Source organism: Pithys albifrons, chromosome 6 (genome assembly GCF_047495875.1).
Source record: "Pithys albifrons albifrons isolate INPA30051 chromosome 6, PitAlb_v1, whole genome shotgun sequence".
NCBI lineage: Eukaryota > Metazoa > Chordata > Aves > Passeriformes > Thamnophilidae > Pithys > Pithys albifrons.
In genome coordinates, this window is record NC_092463.1 from 51,377,263 (window position 1) to 51,401,747 (window position 24,485).

A 24,485-nucleotide genomic window follows, 5' to 3' on the forward strand; every position below is an offset into this window, starting at 1 on the left:
TTTATATACACATTTTTTGCATACAGTTTTGAATAGACTCTGGAATTCTTTTCTAAGTACACTTAGTTATTAACAGAAATTAAAGAATGTGGTTGGAGCTATTTTATTCATAAGGATTATATTTACATTGGATTATAGAAAATATACCTACAAGTTTCAGGGTGGTGTTGGCTAGACCAGAAGAAAAACCTGTTTCACAGTCACATGGAATTTGAATCTCATGCCTCATCCCTGTGCCTGGATCCATGTTGTATGTATATGGTATTGTTCCTGTGTGCTAAAAAAGCTTTTATAGAAATTAGCTCTGCTTATATTTTAATGAAATGCACCCACCAGAATCAAAGCTGTGTTGCAGCTTTACAGGATTTGCAATAGACATATATTCAAGAAAAAAAAGTGAAAGAAAAAAGGAAAAGTGGTTTACCTATTTCTATGATTTTTGTGTAATCTATAAGCAAAATAGCTCCAGACTTTTCCACAGGAAAATAACGGTAGTTACTACCCTAAAATATTCAGAACCAACTCTACATTTTTCCGAGTTTTCAGTCTGCCTTTTTCCAGTAACAAAATACTTTTGACTGGATCTAATTAAACAAAAAAATCCCAGCTGTGAAATAAATTTATTTTAGAAAACATTTTATTATTCTGGACACCTGCATAATTGGAAAAAAAAAGAATTAAAAAAGGAAAAAAACTCCCAAATTTCAGTGGCTTGGATTTGTTTGCTTGAATGAAGTTTGAAGTGAAGTCCATGGATGTACTTATGATCTCACATAATAGCAAAATTCAGATCAACTTCTTGGGAGCCACCAGGCACATTTAATGCCTTAACTGCAGTCTGCTTTCCCAAGCCTGCAGGATATTTAATCCATCCAGCTTCATATTTGACAGGTATGATCTTGTACTGTAGGCAGCAGAAAAGCAGGTCTCATCGCTGGAAAGTTTATCAGCTTTGCTAGATACTCTCATCAGATTCATTCCTAAAAGCAAACCCATGTCCTGCAGCAGTCTCAAAGGCACACTGCAAAGACAATGGTTTGATGGAATTCAGAAGAACATAGTTGCAGGCAGCAAGCTCCCCTTTTTCAAAATTTCTGTACTGTAACTACCTCAAGTTAATGGAAAGTGTGAAAATCGGGCAGGAAATAGGATCATAAGGAGAAATGAGAATATGGCCTGAAGCTTCTTTGTATTCCAACACAGAAAGAATATTTTTCTCACAAAAATACAGGTGGGTTTTTTTCCACTAGGATGAAGTGTAAACTATGAATTTCTAGGCTTTAATACATATTAGTCTTTGAAAGGCTGAGCTTTTATTTTGGAATTGCACACATTAACATACTTATATTTTCAAATACAACCCTCTGTCAAACAATTAGAAATACACAAAATAATATCTGACAGTATATAAAGACCTTCAGGGGCTCATGCCTTGAAAAGGATGGCCAAAGAGTCAACCAGCAGTATTTGTGGGTCTAATGATGACACTTCACTTCAGGTGAAGTGATAGGAAAGAGCTTATACTGTTTGAACATTTCTATACTTGGTAGGAAAGAGAGACAGGCACACTCTGAACACAAAAGAAGTTGCTAGCTTTTTTGTTTTCTGTTACATCTGTACTGATCTTTGAATTCTATTTTAGCAATAGCTTCTATATTCTTTCTTTATATAGTTTACTTACATGAAATACAGTTGAGCAAAGGTCAAACATTAAAAGATGATGACTAAATAATATCCTCAAGTTGCTATAGAGGGGGGACAGACATGCAGGGTGTGCTGGTTTAAAAGTAAACTGGCAGAAGAAATGAACCTAGCACAAAAAAGATTATAAGTCAGAGTTACAATTTAATAAAAAATTACAATAAACACACTGATACAAAGATAAATTGGTTTTAACCCACAAACCCCAGATATAGAACCCAGCACAAACAGAATGGTGTTCATTAGCCCCTGTGCTGAGCCCCACATGGCTCCCCTGAGTCCAAAGTAAAAGGAAGGGAAAAACCTTCCTGGTGCAGATGATGGTCACAGTCTGGTCGAGAGTGGTGGTCGCAGTCCTGTCAAGGTTCTGGTCCTCCTCTGGATCCAAGGAGTGGGACCAGAAGTCTGCAAACCCCAAGGGTATATACTCGCAGGTTCAGGTGAGAATGTCCAGTACCTCCCCCAGGGCGGGGAGTTCCACAATGGTTGATCTGACTCTGTGAGTCATGGGGTATTTTTAGAATTGTTGATGGCCCATTAGCAGACATGACCCCTCAGGCTGGGTGTGAAGGTGATAACAACTCCCCGGAAAGGAGTTAGCACAGCTCCCATCTCACAGGCTTTTTATAACCCAGCTTGCAGCCTGAGGGGTCAGGTGTGTCCTGGGCAGCTGCTGCAAATGGTCCATTGTTAACAGTTCATGAGAAATGAGTAGAGGGTGTAGAATACACAGCTTTAGTCACACCCACACAGTGATAAACTGGTCCCACCTGCTGAACTACAGCTCCAGTTCTGACTCAAGCTCCCAGAGGATACCTGGTTATTACTGCATTCTTAACTCTTAATCTAAGAGAGGGCCTTATATAGACATGGTATGTGCTTACTTGTCCCCATGCATCTGTTTAATAACCTCTGAATGGTGCCTGAAGAGTGTATGGGTTGCTACAATAGGGAATTCAGGGCACCAAGACAGTTACTGTTTGAGGTCAGGAAGGAAACTGGTTCATTGTTTGCATTTCAGTATCTCAAGGCCCAGCTGAAATCAAAGCTGTACTACACTTAGGTACCGTTTAGAACCTGTATAGAGCTCCTGAGGATACTATAAAGTATTCAAGCCTGACAAAGCAAGAATAATTATGAGTAAATCTTCCGAGATAAGTCAACAGTATAGTGCAGAGTTACCAGTCTTTCCTTACCTCTTGAATTACATCCCAAAAACCTAAGGGGGCCACAAAGCCTTGTACTTTGGCAGTGGTGCCCAAGAAGTAGCTCGCAACTTCACATAAATGCCAGAGGCTCTCCCAGGAGTCCTGTGCTGGGCTATGAGATGGGGCAGAGCGAGAAGTGCAGCCCAGCACAGGGGCAGTCCCTGCACTGTGACCTGTGCAGCTCTGCTGGGTCTCCCTTCCTCTCACTTTCAGGTATTCAGGTCACCTGCCAGACCTTGTATCAGCTCAGCCTTTCTCCCTGTTATGCCCTGAGCAGTGTATTAGCTGATCATAGCTCAAAACCAGTAGATCAGTCATCTTTTTCTTGGGTGCACTGCTGAGTTCTGTCTGTTCTGATGACATGAAAAGTAAACTGTAGGCATTTTAAAACAGTGTACTGATGTATGTAGATACTTGTGCATTTTTCCTATCTTGAATGTAAAAAATATAATTGTAAACCAGTTCTAATAGTATTTTAGCATTTAGCATGTCTGAATGGAAATTGTTTCTAAATGTTCCTACATGTTTTCCTTCACAGTCTTTATGAATGCAGCAATACCAATTGCAGCTGTACTTATAGTAAGTATGAACTTTTCTAAGTAGCGTTAATTTCGACTGCATTTTCAAGTATAAGTGATGTGGAAATGAGGAAGGAGGAAAACAGGATGCAAACCTGCTACACATTTGCACTTCCTCTGGGAGAGAATGGAAAATGCCCACTTGTCATCTGGGACCAGAAGCAGCCTGGAGTATGCAGCACTCCCCCAAAATGTTAAGAGTATAAATTAAGATTCTGTAAATGAAATGCTTATGAAATATGAAGGGTTTGTTTGTTTCCTTCCTTATGGTAAAGAACTGATGACGATGTCTGTCTCTTTGTAGACATTTGTTGTCCATGCTCATCTGACAAGAAAGGCTGACTTCTCCCCATCGGTGGCATTTGCCTCCATCTCCCTGTTTCATATTCTTGTGTCTCCATTGTTCCTGCTTTCCAGTGTGGTTAGATCCACTGTCAAAGCATTAGTAAGGTGAGAACTGTAAAATTAATATATTTGCTACCACCTTTCCAATTTTTGAGAATGTGTCTGTTGCTTATTTTACAATTTCAAATTTGGAAATAGCATGCTGATTATTTATCTGCTCATGTAAACTGCTTCCCAGCTTTTTACCTTGCTTGATTTCCTTGGTTGTAGTATGTGGGCCAAGTTCTGTGCTGACACAATTGCCACAACCAGTATTTTGTGGTGCACAGCTGATGTTTCATTGTGTAGAATAGGTTGAGCTGTGCTGGTACTGCATAAAACAGATGTGTGGTAACAAGAAAGGAAGTGAAAATTTACTGAAGATTTAGTTCTGTAAATCACCCAAATGTTTTTTGTCCATTAAGCATGTAAAAAGATAAAAGGTACTCAGTGAAGCGCATGTTTCAGCATGTATCTTTGGGTTGTGCTAAGCCTCCACCCCACTGCCTGAGAGACTGCCTGTTGGTAGAGAGTTAGATGAAATAAATAAGCAAACAAAAAACCCTAAAAATCACTGTTAAGTGTAAGAGTAAGTTAATGACTGAAAACCTACTCCAGACTTGAAGAATTTTTATGTACATATTAGTCTGGGTGTTCAAAAACTGACATAACAACCAGTAGAACAGCCACAGAACTGCTGTTTCACAGAGAGTTTTAACTTGAGTACTAACAGATTAGTGTGAAAAGCTCTTAATGGTTTTTAATGTGCAGTGTAACTTTACCTATGTGATAGGGGAAGCAAGTTTGGGCTTCTTACTTTATTAGGACATCTTTATGATCTCCAATATAGTGTCTGAAGAGCTTGTTTAAACCATGGGACAGATACTGGATGTCAGCCCTTGCTTAATTGCCTTTGTGTTGCTTTGGAGATGGAAAGGAGACTACGGCAGGAAGCTAAGATTGCCCTTGCTGTTTCAGAATTCTCTGACACTGCAAAGTCACAGCTGTGTCCTCTCTCCTAAGGAGTGTGAAATCTGAGAGCATCAGCACCTTGAAGGAAATTCTTTGAGCCGCTGTGGTAGTCCCTAGAGTCAGGACAAATTGTCACGCACAGATTACATCCAGCAAAGTATCTGGGGGCTCACACTGGTACTGGTTATTTATTTTGGCTTATCTAAGGATTTTTATGTAAATGAATTGTGTCTATTAATGCTGCAGGAACAACTCTAAAGCAATTAGTATCAACCAAGTATTAATCGTTGCTAGCTGAGAGTTCTTTATGAGTTATTCTGTAGATACCTTGTTGGCAGGCTGTTGCCCTGCATTCACTCATAGTCAGACAGGAATCAAAATTGTACAAAGCTGATGTAATCCTTGCCTTCCTGGCTGTCTGCATCACAGTCACTCAGGTGGTATTCCTGAGTGCATTGCTCCATAGTGCTGCTGGTGCTACTCTAGACAGAGTGCCTCATCCTATAGAGCAATATTTTGAAAGCATGTGCCAAATTTTCTTCAACTCATGTAAAGATATACTTGCTTTAATAGTTGTGAAATAGTAGAGAGTTAAGTTTGCAACAATTGAGCACAACTAATGTTTGCTTGCTGTAACTGTCCTGGTGTTACACCTTCCTGCTAATAAATAGCTGGTCAGTAAGATTAGGTAAAGGTAACCTAAGTTGGCAAAGTCATATTTCAGCATTCTTTAGGCTGAGATATTCTAACTGGTTTTAGCAAGTGTGCAAGACAACTTCTCCCATAGTGACAGAAAGGGACTAAGTGAAGCAGATGATGATCCAGCAGTGAAATCAGCATGTAAAGAATCGTAAGACTGTGTTACTGGGTTTGCATCTCAGGCACTTCACAAGCTCTGCTCTGTTAACATTGGCTACACTGTCTGATGCCAGATGCTGTCAAGGACAATAATATCGACCAATAACCTCATCAGTATCTTTAATCATTACACATATGCCCAATTGCAAAGCATCTTTATGGATTTTTCATTGACACTATCAGAACATCCAGATGATGGATTTCAACAGCAACACAGATTTAAATATTCTGTTATATGTAGGACTCCTGAAAACTTTCCAAGTTATGGGGCTTGGGTGTCTGCTTCTGAGAGGGGGAACAGTTGAAAGTCTTTAGGAAGGTGAGAAATTCTGATAGCTCTTTGTAAATGCAAGGTCTTCAGGGACAAAGGGTACAGTGTACAGTTTTCTGTCAGCACAGTTTAAGCAGCAAGAGTGGCATTATGTATCTTACTGAGTTTAATATCAACCCACCTTTTCAGTTAGCTGTGCAAATAACCATGTTTTAATCAATACATCTTTTCCGTGGCTTAAAAATAATCTTCCCCATGGAGATACTGGAGTGCTAATGAAATTGCGCTGTCAGCAAGAGCTCTGCAGAGAACACAAGCTTTTTATCCTTAAAGAGTGTAGAACAGTGTGGCATCCTGAAATATGAGCTCTTGCCTCTAAGAAAAGATTTTTTCACAGATATACTGTGTTTCTTCAGTAATTGCCATGGGAACAGTGATTCCAGAATTACTGGAATACAGAATTACCACTGGGCAAAGGACTTGGCACTTGGAGTACAACCACCTTGATACACAACTAGAGAGCAAAATCAAATTGTTGAATGGCTTAATACAGACATAGTCTTGTTTCAATATGCATGGTCTGGGTACGTTTGTTGTCTTCTTTTCCTACCCCTCTGGACCCTGGAGCAGATACACAGGGGACTTTTCTATCTGTTCTTTCTACCTTCAGAGCAATTATTCAAATATCAGTATAATTTTCATGTAGAGAATATAAGTGCAGTTGCATATCAACTCCATACAGGCAGTATCTGAACCATCATTTGGTCCATTTAACGACATTTAAAATGTTCTTTTAAATATCTGTTTCACTGGACAAAAACCGTAAGATTCCTAGTCCTGTTTTCCAGAGCTTTGTGTGAATAGATGTAAATATCTCTAGTGATGGACCTTCTGATCTCTTCCTTTGAGATAATAGACTTTCCCATTAAGGAATTCTGATCCAAAATTGAGCCTGAATTAATTATTACTCCTTATCCCATCCCAGATATTTATTTCGTCGTTAAGATTGTAGTACCTGCTCTAAATTCCCTCTACTGTATATCTCTTAGTCTATAGCTGCCATTAGCAATTAGGCAGGTTGACAGAAAACCTGTATAACCTGCGAAGTAGTTCCCAGGTGACTTTGATCTCTGGTTGCAGGACAGTTGCTAACTATGCAGGGAGCCTGCCTTAGGTAGTGCAACAACATTTTGGCACCAGTGGGGGATCTCATGAGCTTCTTAGAAGAAACCTAAGTCTCCTGAAGAGGAAAAACCCCTGTGGAATGCAAAATAAATGCTGAGGTGGAGGGTTACTTTTATTTTGTAAAATTGGCTTCTTAACAGATAGCCACGTATCACTATGCTACAGTAGCATTGTTTGCCTCTTTCTACCCAGTTAGCCTAAGGCTTAATATTGAAATAATTTTTTTCAGTCCTTGTCCATAAATTTATTTTTAGTAACCTAAGGCCTTCTGGCACTTTATCCTTTTCAAGACTGATAGTTAACTTATTTCCAGCTAATTGAGTTCCTTTGATGTTGTGTTCATGATTCAATTCAATTCTTTCACAAATTTCATTTGCTGTCCCTGGGAGTAGATTAGACATACATTTTATAAAGTCAGGTACAGAGATAAAATTGATGCCCTGATCTGTTAAATGTCTTAATAAAAGCACATTATCTCTTAACTTATTAAATTTTAAGCCACTAGTGAAGATTTTATGCCTTCTTCTTTGGTACTGGTTGTCAGGATTCCTTTTATATCTCATCTGTTCAACACTGGTCTTTTAAGGTATATTCCTTTATCATGTCAACCTTATGCACTTCATATTTCATCGTAGCTGGTTGAATTTCATCAAGTGTTCCTAAGACTATTCAGTAGATTTGATGATTCTACACTTAAGTAACATAAATGATATTAATTCTACTTCAGCATGTGGCTTCAAAACAAGCCACTGTTGTAACTGGTCTGCGTCCACCAAATGCCTGAAAATACCTTTGTTTAGTGTCTGATGGTGACACAAGAGACAAGACTTGAGAAGTATCTATGCAAACGGTTAAAATACCATTGTTTTTATTACACAAGAGGGCAAGGTTTGAAAACTTTCTTGCACCAACGTCCCATTGCATGTTTTCATGCACCTGTAACAAAATAAAAATAAACTATGCCGCAAGCAGCAGCTGAAGTATCAGAAGGGATGTTCTATAATAAACCTTGCAATGAACAAAAATTTTGCTTCCAAGGTTGATGTGATTGTGTTTTTTCCCTTTCAGTGTGCAGAAACTGAGTGAATTCCTGTCCAGTGAAGAAATTGGAGAAGAGCATGATAAGTCTTCGGAGCTAAGAAGTGCAGATAATCACAGCAAATACCAGGCAGTGGTGAGTAAAGCTGCTTCATTGCAGGTGAAGTGGATGGAGTAGTTTGTACCCAGAATAATTTTTTTCACTTTTCCATTTCCTACTAATTATGTCTTGCAATTGCAAAACCTCTTTTTTAATACCCTGAACTGTATCATCGACACTGTGGTTAACTTGTGTTTTGGACATTTTGCTGATGCTGCCACCAATTACTGCTGATTTCTGTCTTTCTGATTTTGCACAGCCACTCAAAGTTGTTAACCGCAAGAGGCCTGCCAGGGATGACTGGAACAATTACAGCTCTCACATGAGAAGACCCATTAATATCACAGAAGCAGATGATTTTTGTGTAAAGGTGATATGAAGGTCACTCTAATACCACTTATATTAGCTCACTAATAGTCAGTTTTGTATTCTGATGGCAGTTTCAAGTTCAAGAACCAGCATTTGATGTGAACTGCTGAACACTTGTGCACATGTCAGAGATTAACCTCCACCTTTCTTGTCTCTCTTCCTTTTTAAGAATTAACTACTGATCTCAGTGTTGTGATTAGCTTCAATTATTCATCTAAATTTCACTCGGCAATTTCCTATTTGAAGGGTTTAAGGCATTAGTCCTGTTCTCATGACAAAAATTTGTAACACAGAATGTAGGACAGCTGAGGAGGTTGGAAGGAAACTCAGAAGATCATCTGGCACAACCTTTTATGTGTGCCAGACTTTCTTTCATTTCCAGTGCCTGTACAGAATAATGGTATGAAGAAAATAGAAAATAATTTGTTCTGAACATTCCTAAAATAATCTTGGCATGGATCTTTCCTTCCTCTTTTGGATTTCCTAGTGCCTTTCCAGATGAAGCTAAAAACTAACTTTCAAAGACCTAACTTCTCTGAAGAAAAAATTAAAATTACTCGTGCCACTTTGTAGACTGATACTCTTGATTTGCTGTGGAAATGTCCAGAAGTAATAAAAATCCTCATGGTTGTTATAGTGATGATGCTGTTTATTGAGGAAGTCTGCTATTACATTTGCATTTCCAGCAAAAGATAATGAATAATTCAGTTTCATGGCACTAAGTAGGACAACTGGTAATGCTTTTAGGTTGTTTTTTTAGACATGCTGATTTGGTAGCAGATCCTTCTTGAACAGATTTCCAGGAAAATAAGAGGAATATTTGAGAGAGGGTTTGGGGAGACGGTTTTGGATCAAAAAACAGCCTGTAGTTACAACAGAAGTGTTTGTCACAAAGGAGAGGTGAGTGCAGTAACCTCTGTAAGGACAGTATTTATAAGGCTTGAACCCAAAGCCAGGACCAGTGATAATCTTTGGCTTCATCTGCTGACATCATTGCCACCGGTGGCCCCTGGGTCAGGGATCTTGTGCAGGTACTGTCTGTCTGCGTCACATTGCCCAAGAAGGAGCATTTTTTTGAGAGAGGATCCTCTGACTGCCTTTGGGGATCTAGAGGGAGTAACACCATACTTGCTTTTTCTTATTTTTTCAGGTGGTTTCTCTAGATAAGAGTATCAATTTTTCTCAAGGGTATGATAAAAGTGCCTCCTTCCACTCTTCTTAGGTCAAAAATTGTTGTACCTTCTATAGCTGAAAGGCTTTGAGAGCTTCAGTGGCTCTGAAAAAGTGAGAGAAGAGGGTCCTGTATAAATCCAGGCCTTTTAAAATTGTCTCCTGTTTCCTATTTTTTCACATGATCCATGGAAATCTCCATTTAAATTCTGAACAAGCTTTGTTTCCTGTTTTTAGTCTTTTTTAGTTAAAATATTTCTGTATTAGGTTATCTGATAATCATATCAGACTTACAAAGGAAAATACTATAATAGACAGCAACATTTAATTTCATGGAAACTTCTGCAAATCTGCTTGGAATTTGGACCGTGTAATTGCTGCACTGTGTCTAGAGTGACAGTCAGGGCTCTGCAGAGAGCAAACTGTGACCATCTGTAAAATTAAATTGTGTTGTAATCATTTCGCTTATTATATATACTTACCTTAAAAATAACAAAACAAGAGAAATCCCAAACAGTGACCTTTTTTTTGCCTAATGTATTCTTAATAATTCGCTAAGAGTCGTGCTTGTTTGACCTCAGAGGTTCTTGCGCATCAGAATACAGGCCTTTACAAAATCAGTCACCTGAATGTCCATTTCCTGTATTGAGCAAAGGCTAACTGTTCCTAGGCTCAGTGTAATGAAAACAGAAGTGTCTCTGATGTTGAAAAAATTATCTCTAAAACAGAGTTTCTGTTTCTTATTTCTCTCCATCCTGATGTAGGTTACAAATGGATTTTTCACTTGGACACCTGAAGGTCCTCCAGCATTGTCCAACATTGATATCCGGATCCCTCAAGGTACAAAATTACATCAGATATACAGAATAAGATGTTTTTCCATGGGCATTTGGTAAATCAGAATCTTATATATACATTCCTCTCTCACAGGTCAGCTAACCATGATTGTAGGACAGGTGGGCTGTGGTAAGTCATCTCTTTTGCTGGCCATACTTGGTGAGATGCAGAAGATCTCTGGAAACATATCCTGGAGCAGGTAGTGGCATTTAATTTGAAAATGTGATTTATTTAAAAATTCAGCTTGGAATGAGTAGTAATGCAGAAAAATCCCAGAATCTATTCTGGGAAACTGTGGAGTCAGGAATTTTCTAGATACACAGTCAAGATAAAAACCTTACCCTAAGTCATAGAGGGGCACATCAGGAGGAATCCCCAACCAGCATAAAACAAGCTGTCTGTTCCATTAATAGGAAGAGATAAGCATACTTGGATGTTCTGCACTCCAGAAACATCACCTGAGTGAAATTGTAACTGATTTGGAATCAGAATTAAGTAGCTTGAAATGTTGTGCTGCTAAAGAATGGCATTTGCACTTTCAGGCCTGAGCCTGGCTCTTTGCATGGAGCTATAAAGGGGGTACTGGCTCACCAGGAGTAGTCCCTGGCTTAGATGTGTGCTCCACCCCAGCACCAGCCTAGGGCCTGAGAATCTGAAGTCAGTCATTTAAGTGGCAGTGACCTCAGAGTCCTCCCCTAGCATCCTGCCTGATCTGACAAGAGGGAGTCAGTCATGTCCTTCCCTCCTTTCCCAAGGGGACACAGCACCTGTACTCTGACAGCCAGTTATAGATTCTACTTTGTATCTATTTTTTTTTACTGGCCATGGAGGGAGAGAAAAAAAATGTTAGTGATCTCCAACAGCTTTTCTGCTGGGACTTGGTCTTTTGACCCTCAAGCTGCTTGACAGATGGAATAATGAATTGCAACTTCTGTACGTGGTTTCCGGTAAACTGCTGCCATATCTAGTAGAGAGATTGATCAATGTGTGTGAACATTTTTGGCCTGTTTATTTTACAATACTAGACTTCCTAGCCATACAGACTGCACTTTGCCCTTAGGGATATGATTATTTGTAGTTGAAGCTCAAGAAATTGCAGTAGAACCTAGAGAAAAAATTAATTTTATTTCCAACTGATTGGGAACAACACTGCCACTGTAAGTCAAATCCATGGACTCTGATGGATAGAGGATCATTGTTACCCAAGGGATTCTGCACTGATTTTGTGAAACAGTTCTCTCAAATTCCTTGAGTGTTTCTAGAGAGATATTATTTATATCCAGGTTTCATGTGTAAGCCAGTCATACTATTCAGAATTGCACATGCTTTTTAATAGTAATAGCACAAGAAAGGAAGGTTCTCTATTTTGTAGTTGTGGAAAATGAAACATAGGAAGGAGACCCTTTCAGCTGGTGAGGGAGACAAGAACAGAAGCCAAAGTTCCAGACCGTTGTGATCTATCCATTAGAACATAACTTCCCTAAGCAGAAAATCAGGGTACGGTGAGGAGTCATACAGAATCCCTGCAGCCTTATTAGGTGAAATAATTTCATTTCAGCAAGGCTGTAATTTTTTACAGATGGCATAACATGATTAAGAAGCAATTTGAACGTCTGACGCTAAACTAAAACAGATGACATGATTGTTCTGATCAGACTCTGTTTTTAAATAGCACTTGTTTAGAAGTATGTGCTTCACAACAATGTAAAGGTCAGAACTGGTTTTCATGTCTTCTATATGTGCCAGGGTATCACAAGGTGAAATTCAGTTGTTATCACATTTGCTTTGCTGTCTGTCAGATATGTGTAGAGGGACTTCTGGCTGAAACAATTTGAGCACTGTAAGTGCTGGTTGCACTGGGACAGATTATGTTTTATCTCATCTTTCAGAGATGCTGCCATGTGCACTGGTCTATTCGGAGCGATAGATGCAGTCCGCGTGGGCTGCACACCTGTGTTGTGAAGCTATCAGGTGAAAGCTCCCTTAATTTGATAAGAAAATACTAATGCCTGACCTGGAACATGCAACATTATCCCAGGTTCAAGGAGAGTTGTTTTACCAAGTAACTCATAGCCTTAGCTCAGGCAATGAAATGTGTCACTGAAATCAGTTAGTTCCTTGTTACAGCTCTTTCATTGGGATTGCTTGGCTTCATTCATTCATGTTACAGAATAGACCTGATTGAGTTCATCCAAATTTCCTTCCCCTTCCCTTCCTCCAAGGTCACAGCTATGAAGATGAAGGATATATCCTGCTGGCATGTCTCTCAGTGCTCAGGAAATCTGGATTCTATTCCTGTCCCTTCCCTTGGTGTAATGGGTAACCTTGCACAAGTCATTTCCCCCCCTCTGTGCTTCCATGCTTTATGAATAAAACAGGATTAACTGCATATCACATTTGTTTGCTGCTTATGAAAATTATTTGTTTCAAAACCTTAAAAAGTAATATAATTTATTTCTGGGCTAGGAGTGGCATAATCAGAAGAGGGTTTTTTCTTGTTTGTATTACTGTGTGTCTGGAAGATCCAGCTCAGATTAATGCCTCTTATTCAAAGAAAGTTGAGAGTAGCTCAGTATTTTATAAAATGATTAGAGACTGTAAAAAATAGAGAAATCATTATTTACATTCTAAACAGGTGGTAAATTGTATTGATTTAATTGGCTGTTGAGTAAATAATTATAGTATATCACATGCTAATTTCTTCTGGACAGTATTTCACTTTGAATAGTCCCAGTTCAGGTCTTGTTGGAGTAAATAATACCAAAAACAATTGGCTTAAATGAGAAATAGTTTGCTCCTGTTTTTAGACAGGACAGATATCTACTTGCATTTGAATCTTGAGCTCTTGTAATGTGAAGAAAGTGATAGATTTAAGACGGTTAACAGTGGGTTTTCTTCTCAATGTGCAGTTGACTGTTTTCATCAAATGACAAAATTTTTAAAGTTACTTTGATGTCTAAAAACATTGATTTTTAAAAAAATGTTTACTGGAGTTTTCAGAAACACCCAGGTACTTAATTTAATTTAAATCAGGAATGAAGATCTGAAGGCTTGAAAATCTCAGTAGGATCATCTTTGCATCATTAGAGATCTATATGCCTTGAAAAATTAGATGTAGACCTCATTATTAAACATACATTACTTTGGCATTTTAGCACTGGTAGGAGATCAAGGCATTCTTAATTGCTAGGAGTATGCAGAAAAGGAGAGAAAGGGAGATAAAACAATGTGGGGATGAAAAGGTTGAGCTAAAAATCAAAATAATTTTTTTTCCAGCTACCAAACAGAAACACAGATCAGGGAATTGATATATCAATACTTGGATATGAAAATGGTGCCACCTGTGGCTGTATAGCAAAAGAACTGAGCAGGGGAAGTCAGGATGTTACTGTGCACTGCTGCACCTCCTGTTACTGAGAATCACTGGTGCCCCATGAGTGTGGTGCTTGGCTCTGGTTTCTGAGCAGAAACTGGTGCAAAGTGGCACATCTGACATAAACACAGATATACTGTGCTTACCATGAGGGACCCTGGCTGATCTTTGTTGCTTGAGCTACAGTGGTGGATTATCTGAGCTCACAGCTTTCTGCCTGTCTCACATGCTGGTGTTGGAAAAGGGCACAGTGAAAATGGAGTTGCTGTCATGTACAAATATTACGTGTTGTAAGTTACCAGTGTATTCCCTGGTTAATTCAGAATGGGTGCCTGGCCCTCTTCAAGATGGACCATGAAACAGGAACCAATGTTTGTGGTTCAGCGTCCTTGGGTTGTGCATTAAATGGGCTGCAAAAGTTATTTAGCATTTCAGCCTCTCAATAGTTTCTGTAAAGAATGTGTTGCTACTTAATGATACACAACAGGTTAATGGATTTTTGAAGACGGTGCCACTGAGTTCACACAGTCACTAAAGACCAGTGAAGTGTGGGATAACTGTGGAAAAGCTTTATTCCATTTGCTGACCTTTGGAATAAAAGTAAGAGTGGCTGGCTGGTGCTCTGAAATTTTAAAATAAATTCAATTTAGATATGGTCATTGCTTATTATGCACAAACTTTATGAAGTGTCTCAAACCAACCTTTTAAACTGCAGGTATACTTTTCTCTCCTGGATATTTATAAGCAAATTGTGTTGGCGTAAAGATAATGAGACTGTCCTCTTTAAAGCATGAAAGACTTTGTTCCTCTTTGATTTTGTTTTACCATTTGACAGATAGCTTTCTCACTCTTTTCAATGGAACTGAATTTAGCATCATTAATAAGTATGGCCAGTCATCCTGTCAAAGCAACTCTGAACGTCTTTGTACATGTTCAAAAACAGCGAAAACAAAACCTACCTATCCCTCAGACCTGCTGACACACTGGTAAGGACAGGGCTGACACAGAATGCAGTATGTTGCAAGTCAGCTGAAGGTGGGACTTGGGGTTCACACTAACCCGTTATATACTGCAAAGGTGCAGTTACTGCCATGGAAAAAATCAGTATCTTGAATTATCATTTTGTTTTCCCAGATAATGAGCTTTTTTAATGGAACTGCATTCTTGTCACAGCAGGATGTCTCGTTCTGCTAGCACCTCCAGGACAGGGTAGACATGATTTTATTTGTAGGGTCAAATTAATGTTTATAAGGAAAAAAGTCACTAAATATTTTTTTCCCTCCTCAAATCAAGTCAGTTTGTGTAGAAGGAACAGATGCTGCACTGAAGCCTTCTGATAAGTTACGTTTGCAGCCTGTGCACTAAGTGGAATTTAATAGTTTTTCTTTCTGGGGCAGATTGCATGTGCTCACTTAAGTAAACAGTCTTTGCTTTCTATTTGTAATGCAGCTGTACTTCTGACAGTGAGACGGGGGAAGATTTCAGGTCGGTATTGTACGCGGTTATCCATCTTTCTGCGAAATCAATTGCAGTAGAAGGAACCAAAGGTTTCCAAAATCTGTGGTTAGGATCTTCAGAGTCAGAATTCTGAAAATCAGTGAAACTTTAACTGTATTAATTATCTTAGGATACAGTTTTTGAAACCACTTATTCAAGTTATGAAATAAGAGCTGGATTTCCATTATGAAGAATTATCTCCATTGCCGTTTGGAGATTTTGAAGATCACGTTGTAACTTTCCTGTGTGTCTGAAAATCCTTCTCTTAAAGTCTGAACCAGATTATTCCCCAATGCTATACTTAAAAAAATAGTGTTATTTAAATTTTTTATTTCTTAAAGCCAATCCTTCCCATTACCCTACAGTTTTCACATCCTATCATAAGTTTATTTTCTCACCTAGCATTCTTCAGGCACACATAGACTGAGGAGTGGGGAGAGTAGCACATTAGTCCGTCTGTTGGCATGGGATCCTTGCATGAAAATTGTTTTTACCTGATTAACAGAGCTCAGCTTGAATTTTGGGAATATCTATTAAATCAACTAAGAACAAAGCTTTCTGACTGGGTTATCATTCTAGTGTAGTGCCTCCAAAATGGTAAACCTTGTACAAGTGACAATCCTGTGCCTGATGAAGTCAGTGAGAACTTTGTTACTGAAATCAGCAGAGGAAAAATGTCATATGATGTCCCTTTTCTTGACTTAGGCTAAAATGTGTGGCTTCTCCTGACCATAATACATTCTTGAGTCTGTGATTCACCAGCTGTTCCACTGCCTTTTCTTCAGATTTATCAGTGCCTTCTCTCCCATTTACCTTATTTCTCAGACTTGTTAGCTGGTTGTCACACTGAGTCCTGAAAAAACTTCTACTCCCATCTGCATGTAGTATAAGAGGAAGTTTCATGTATCTAATGGTAAAGGATAGTTAGAAATCTTACAGTTCTGTCTAAGAGAGACTGAAGTTTCTGGGCTGACTTAAGGGAAGCCCATTAAGATACAAAAGAAGTTGGATGAGAATTAGACATTCACATGTTTGAAACTGTTATGGGAATGGACAGCAAAGGGTGAGATAACATGCACAACAGTATGGCATCTTAAAAAACAGGGAAGAATATTAGACTGCATGAAACAATTACCTACATTGTCATATGTAGTCAAATCCTAGTTGGTTAAGTGCTGTAAGAATATCTCTGGTGGTTTTGTTGCACTAACATCCTGTAGAACATTTTTGGTGTTCTCAAAAGAGAGTATTTTGAGCCTGTCTTTTGAGGTCTTGAGCATTTGCTCATAGGTGTTGAAGGCACTCTGCAAGGTTGTTTAGTGCTCCTCAAAACTGAAGCTTTAATCATACGCTTTTTACGTCAATATCGGACAGCACAGAAGTTTAGTATAAAGAGAGTTTTACCTCGGTTGTGCAATCATTTTTCATTTTGTATTTTTAATTATAGCATAATGATAGTACTTTGTGATGTTATTTGCACTAAGATAATTTCATTTAAAAAAAAACTTGTGTTTTTTTTCTGCAGCCCAGAGAAAGAATCTCCTGTTGACACAGAATTCAGGTACATTTTAAAAACTAATGGGAACTTGCAGAGGTCTTTTCCAACCTCAGCCATTCTGTGACTATGTATGAACATTGTTCAGAGATCTCTGCACTTAATGAGTTGTTCCTCCTCAGAAGACATGCAGGATGTCTCTGTATGCAGCTACTGCAAGATTTAAAACGAAAACAAGGAAGTGACCCATGCAGTTTAATAATGGCAAAAAAACCCACTTCTGAATGCTCAGGACTGGCAACACCCCAATGGTCTACTACCATCAGGCTGAGAATAACAGAAGCATATTTTTTATGTATGATGTGGTGATAATAAAGTACAGAACAGTACACATTTCACTCATATCTGGACAACATTTGAATCTGAGTTGTTGACATATATTAGAAATTAAGGAAGTGTGAAAAATAAGTAGAAGAAAACTTATCAGCAATCCCAAAACACACAGGAAAGGCTTTGCAATGTATTATATTCTCTACCAGTATAATTGCAACTCTGTTGCATTTTAAATGCATCTGTTTTCTTTATAAATTCACCAACATTTCAGACTTGGTAGATTTATTAAGCCACTGAGATTAATATGAATGTCCCTTAACTAGTTAAATTTTCAGAGATCTTGAAGGTGTACTGGGCCTACTGGACTTAATGAAATGAAACATGAAGATAGAGAGACCTTAATGACTTTAAGCAAACAATCTTCACAGAATCTCAGAATGGATAGGGTTAGAAGGTCCCACCTCCCCGCTCAAGCAGGATCATCCTAGAGCACATGGCACAGGGTTGCATCCTGACAATTCTTTAGTATCTCCAGTTGCGGAGACTCCACAGTCTCTCTGGGCAGCCTGTTCCAGTGCTTGGTCACCTGCACAGTAAAGATAGATGTTGTTTCTTTTGTCAGTGTTTCTGACTGATGAATTAATATGATTCATATTAATGAACAGGCTTGATTCTCTTGTAGCCAAAACTCATAGTCTCCAGGGAGCTCAAAAAAGGTTTTCCCTATCTATTGTAAGGCTGAATTTTTCTGTCTGTTTCTCTGTGATAATTAAGAGGCTACAGCTAGTCTGTTGTGTTATCAGAGGGAAGAAAAAAAAATACCTCACTGTAAGCAGCACTGTAGACATGCAATAGGTTTCACATATGGTCAAGCACTTGCAAACTTTTTGCTTGTATCAAAATATGATCTGCCCTGATGTGTCAACCTCATGTAAGTTTGCAGTTAGGATCAATTCAGAGTAACTTACTAAATTCAAAGTCCATAATAAATTTTGCAAAGCTCATTGCCTGTTCCCAAGTGCCTTGCAATAATCAATTCTCACTGATGTCCTCCAAGTAGAACCTATTCCAAGTGTGAGTGATTTTCTCAGGCCTTGTGCTCTTCACATGGAGTGCATCATACTGGCAGTGCCTGTATCTTCACTCAACAAAAGAACACTTTTTACAAAAGAGGTAAAAGTTTTTTTCTCAAAACTTAGATTAGAAGTAACTTTTTGATGGCCTCGAGAATTAAGAGATGCAAAGGCACAGTTTCAAGCAATGAAAAGAAGGGCAGGGGAATAAATCTTTGTCTTGGAATGCTCAAAGCAATTTTTTCTTAATTATTGGGATGAAAATTTCATACTAATTGAAAAAATGCTTCCCTCTTGAGGCAGCACTGAATGCTCTTTGCACTAGATTTTGGCACTGCAGGCTGTGCAGCCTGGGGATTTTTTTCTTTTTTTTTTGTTTTGTTATTTCTGTTTCACTTTTCAGTAAAGAAAATTCATAAAACATAATTAAGTTCCAGTGAACAATCAGAAATTTGAACTTGGAATCATGTTAGCAGAGTAGTGGAATTGTGTGTCTTTCAGGTTATGAATGAAAATTGGATCCTATCACGACTTCTAAGCAAGCTTGGTAAAACCTCAAAAAATGAGCAGGGCAAGTGACCTTAACTGATAAAGAAAAATAAAGTGTATTTTGGCAGCTCATGGTTTCAATTGCTGTCAGGTCCAGCTAGAAAGAGGCTGCTGTCATGGCTTTCTAGCAGACAAAGGCCACATTTGGGTGAGAGATCCTATCTTCTTATTGGATTAGCCGATACAGCTAGAAAGAAAACAGATATGCTTTCAGGCTTATGATCCCTCTTTTGGTCTTTTTCTGAAAAAACAGTGATATGCCAATGAGTTTTCCAACAGTATCAATTGTTCTAATAAAAGATGTTGCCTTTCTCCCAGCTCTGCTTTACTGAGGTCCTTAGTGCTCCACAGCCAACCAAAGCAGTAACTGCTTCACTAGTGGGCAGATACTTTTATTTTTAAATAGCAGTAATAATATTTCCTGTGAAATAATATGTGCATAGTGAGATTCTGTTGACTATGCCTGGTAAATTGTCCCTTTTCATGGTACATTATGAGGGCAATTCCATGGGGAAAAATTTAGGAAATATTTTTTGTCTGTGCTCTTTTTTTTTCCCCTTTATAGGTGTAGAAATATTTTACCCCTCTGACTTTATTACTCTAGTTCTCTTCTTAGAATGGGGAAAATAAATATGTTTGGGGTGGAGAGAATTGCATTTTTGCATGTGTGGAGTTGTTTGGGTCATTTTCAAACACTTCAATATCTTTCTAGAGTGTCGCTTCTGAAATGTGTTGCCTAACTAGTGATCTGCTATCCATATTTTTTTATTAATCTATCCAAACATCTGGGATCCAGTCTTTGATAATTTTCTTCCTGCCATCCACGCTGCTCAAAAGGGAGCTTTACTGAGCTACCCTCTCCAAAACCCACTTCACAACAGAAAGAGAGAGAACAAAATGAAATGCAGTTGGGTGAACAATTTCAGTATTCTGTTGGAAATTCAACATCTTAGGTATTTCTGTACTGGAAGAGCTATTGATTGTCTTAAAGAAAAGAAATGAAAGCTGGCAGTTTTTAAGAGCAATTACCAGTTTCTTCCTCTACAAGAAAATGGTTTCCAAAAATGCCTGCTGCACTGGTTAAGCTGGGAACAATATTTTATTTGGATTTTTTTTCCAGGAAAAGAGGCTCAGTAGCATATGCATCCCAGAAGCCTTGGTTGCTCAATGCCACAGTGGAAGAGAATATCACATTTGAAAGCTCTTTTAACAAGCAGAGGTAACACGTTCCAGTACTGTTTTGTGTTTTACTCCTGTTTTGCCTGAATATTGAGATTGTGTGGGTCGAGCACGGGCCCCCATCTCCCTCCAGTAACAAACATACTGCACCTGCCTGAACATGACAATCTCCCTTTGACCATGTTTTTCCTAAATGATACAAGGGATGGGGTTTGTCTCACTTGAACTTAAGTGTACAAATGTTTTTATTTCCATGAACCATGTTTGTTTAGCATGTAGTACTCTCATACCAAATTGACTAGTTTGACTTGCCTAGGAGGACATTAGGTGTTTGGGAGTGGCAATGTTGTTTGTAAAGGATTAATGGGATGCCTTTTTATTCAGTATAAATGTCCACCTAACATTCTAAAGTATTTAGAAGTCAGTTGCTGGTATTCTATCCCCATCATCCTTAAAAGAAGTGGTTGACTATGTATTCACATCCTACACACATTTTTTTTCTGTCATCCTTGGATATTGAAACAGGAAAAAAAAAAGCCCTGGGCAGGAAAAAAATTAAATGGTAAAGAATAATATTATACCTTGGAAGAAGTTGTGTTTGTGTTTCCAGGGTTTAACTGTTTAACATTTTTAATTGGGAAGCTGACCTAAAATCCTTTTTCTTGGCTGAAATATTATTTACTTGCCTGTGATTGAAAGAGATCCCATTAGAACAATTAGTGAGTAACACATATATTTTCCACCGTGTGATTTTTCCAGCTGGTTAATTTTTGTTCCTCTGCAGGTAGAGAATGTGCTTCTTTAGCAGTATCTGTGTGGATTTTGCATTGCCTTTTTTGTTTCCACAGGTACAAAGCAGTAATTGATGCTTGTTCCCTCCAGCCTGATATTGACATTCTCCCTCACGGAGACCAAACCCAGATTGGAGAGAGGGTCAGTAAATAAGCTACAGGCTTCTATTTTTGTTTCAAATATATAGAGGGAGTTTTATTATTTTGTGGTGTTCTTAAAATCTTATGGGTTATTTGGCAACAAAGGTAATCTTTTAGTTAAGTGTGTGTTTGGGTCATTAGTCTGAAAGCTCATTGCTCTGTAAACATGGGAACACTGTCATTTATGTCAGGTGCAATGATTTAAATGTGCTGCTATCAGAATGTTTGACTATTCTGCACCTACTATTGCTGATATCCTGACTTTACAGGGCAATTTTGTTTTCTTTAGGAGTAACATAAAAATGAGTAATACATAGATTTATTTTTTTTAGAACCCCTTCATTTACAAAAGGGCAGGTGTTTATTCAGTAGCAAACTAAGCTTTATCACATGAGGGAAGATTAAGGAGTGACAAGAAAGGAAACAGAAGTCACAAATTTTTAAATAATTTACTAGCACTGTCACAAACAAATAAAAGAACCCAACCCCTACCATCCTGTCAACACAACAAATGGTTATGTTAAAGGACACATTTCCATGCCTGATTTCTACACTGGCTGCTGTGTTATTTTAAAGGGAACAGTTCCCAACCAAACTCATTATATAGCCAAACGAGTGTTTTTGATGGGGAGGGAACAGATGACATAGCATCTTTTGGCAGCAGTGCTGGTTTATGAGACCTTAAGGTGTTTGTGAAACTACAGGTGGATCACAGAAAATATAAGTAACTTGAAGCAGGGTGGTAGCAGGAGTCTAAAGACCAAAAGAGGTAACCAGATGAGGTCCATCTCAGCGAAGTCTGACCTCCCACCTCGCAGTTACTGACTACAGTATATAATGAAGCTGATATAGTATGACAACATATAATTATAAAAGTAAGCTGAAAAAATAAACCCAGGACACAGTCAGACTCATAAGGCTAACTTTTCAGCAGAAAAGTTTAGGCTGCCTGCAGAATACCTGTGCCACCTATGGCACTGTGTTACCACAACCATTAAACATGTCCTGTCTCTCTGCATGGAATATAGCCACTTATGGAATGCTCTGGCTTCTCTAGTAATTTGTGTCCTGTGTTCTTAGCTGGCCAGCAGGCCTACACTTTTGAAACATTTCTCTGGGTTTCTTTGCCCAGAGAGTCTTCCATGGGTAGTCCAATCAGGATATGAATATTCACTCGATATGTTTTTTTAACTGGCTGATTGTTTTTCTCCTGCTTATCACCAGGGTATTAATCTGTCTGGAGGGCAGCGCCAACGTATCAGCGTGGCAAGAGCACTTTATCAGCAGACAAATGTTGTGTTCCTGGTGAGTAGCTGCCCTTACGTTCATGCTCCATGCAGAGGCACGAGATGCGAGCATTTAGAGTATTTAGTGGGTCATACACTGTACATGGTGCTTCACTGAGCCAAACCAAATGTGCACTGTTTATTTGATATCTGTTGTTAGCTAGCCTGCAGGTAAGAAGCATTTTCTAAACGCTGCAGACAGACAGATCAAAATGCTAATGCTTCCTCTGTCAGTGTATTGAAAATTCTTTTGACTCTTGTTTTTATCTTTGGTACTTAAAAATTAAATATTGTCAACCATATTCATGGAGTTCCTAAGCTGTTTTAGGCCTAAAAATTAATGTTGTTTTGTGTCTGGGGTGTGTCCTCTCTGCAACAAACTAAGCTGCTTTTCCACTCTGAACAGCATGTTGTGTATCCTGTTCCAGCTTCAACAAAAGTGCTATGGAAAAAGGAGTGAGAGCAGGCTCTAACTTCATAGGTGGGAAAGTAGATCCTACACACTCATGAGTAGTGAGCCTGCTGGTTTTCCAATTTAGGACTTCCTCTTCCAGCTTGGTTTTCTAAAAGGTTTGAATCCAGCTGTTAGGACAGTGACACATAAGTCACATAGGATTAGAAGAGCTGTGCACATTTCCCTGTAAATCAGGCTGATCACTTCATGCTTGCTTCAGGTATTTCCGGGGAATGATCAGAGTGCAGGACAGTAGAGAGCTGTGGGGTCAAGGAGCTGCAAATCAGCAGATTCAGTATTGGACTGTAACTTGGTTTTGTCCTTTTGTGAAGGGCAATCAATACCCGCTAAATAACAGCATTCTCTTATGGTTTGATAATTTAAAAACACCTACAAATAAATTTTTTCCAGTTACTAATATTTTAAAAAAATTATCAGGAATCCTTTATGTTAGTATTTGCAAACAGTCAGTTCTTTTAAGACTGATTTTGTTAACAAATGCTTATGAAACTTCTCTCTTACAAGCATGAATGTAATATTTTTTAAACTTCATGTGATATGAAAAAAGATCTTGTGATAGTGCATTATTTATTTTATTCTTAATTACATTTATTCACTTTTATATTTATTTGGTTGTCCATATCAGATTAGTCCTGTAGCATGAACTGAATCTCTTCAGGTGTCTTGTTATCAATGCATCATTATAATCATGTGTGGTGAGTGCTGCCCTAATGAGCAGCCTCCCCTGACTGCACGGTGCAGTGTCCTGTTCTGTGAGCTGGCACTGACAGTGCCCAGAGATGCAGCATCGCAGACGAGGTGACTGTGCACAGACTGGGGACTCAGAGTGATGTTTCAGTCTGTGCCAGATCAGAGGAGTGCAGCAGTAAAACTGACAACACACATCCTTGTGTAGTGAGCTCAGTGCACACACATTTTTGAAAGTAAATTGTGGATCACAATTGGAAGCTACTGTGTTACAAAAGCACTTTTTAGGTGTTTCACGATATGATACTCTGATTTATTAGCATTTCAGTGTTCATATCTATCTCACTGTTGATTTCAGATGTATTTGAGGCTGTAGATATATGAAAGTAGTAATACTAGAGTGTCTATTGCAGTCACAGTTATAAATTGTTGCTAAATTTAAGGGAATAAAACTTTCAGGAGGTTTTCTAAAGCAGTCACTTCTTTCCTGATACCTCTCTGTAAATAACTGATGACAATGATGTCACTCGGAAAGCAGAATTAATTCAAATTCAACCCTACTTTATCAGCAAACACTTGGAGAAAAGAAAACAAAATTTGATTTTCAAGAAATAATAGTATGAAATAATAATACTAGATAAATCCTACAGCCAGTATCACTATTCCAAGTAGAAATATCAGCTCAAATTACAAGGCTTGTGATTCCATATAAAGAGGATTAGGTAAACAAGTTCCCCAAAAGATGGTACAGATTATCTTAAGTCTACAGTAATTGCACAGAATTCATTGATTCAGTCAGGTAATCTACATCACAAATTGTCTGAGCTGAGTCATCAAAATTATCACTATTGCTCCTTTTGTGCCTTTTTGTGATTCTTTGTTAATATTGATTTATGAATTTAAAAAAAAAAAGAACCTGAAGGCAATTATGTACA

General features: G+C 38.4%; 1 protein-coding gene across 1 annotated transcript in view; it reads left to right on the forward strand.

The window, feature by feature from the left end:
* ABCC8 (ATP binding cassette subfamily C member 8) overlaps positions 1–24,485 on the forward strand; it is a 79,179-nt gene that overhangs the window by 30,702 nt on the left and 23,992 nt on the right. Inside the window, exons 11-21 of the mRNA XM_071558881.1 lie at positions 3,448–3,488; positions 3,792–3,937; positions 8,226–8,331; positions 8,555–8,665; positions 10,599–10,674; positions 10,765–10,870; positions 15,494–15,529; positions 17,067–17,102; positions 20,112–20,210; positions 21,019–21,103; positions 22,327–22,407. Of these exons, the coding sequence (XP_071414982.1) occupies positions 3,448–3,488; positions 3,792–3,937; positions 8,226–8,331; positions 8,555–8,665; positions 10,599–10,674; positions 10,765–10,870; positions 15,494–15,529; positions 17,067–17,102; positions 20,112–20,210; positions 21,019–21,103; positions 22,327–22,407 (923 nt within the window). The remainder of the gene's footprint in view (positions 1–3,447; positions 3,489–3,791; positions 3,938–8,225; positions 8,332–8,554; positions 8,666–10,598; positions 10,675–10,764; positions 10,871–15,493; positions 15,530–17,066; positions 17,103–20,111; positions 20,211–21,018; positions 21,104–22,326; positions 22,408–24,485) is intronic.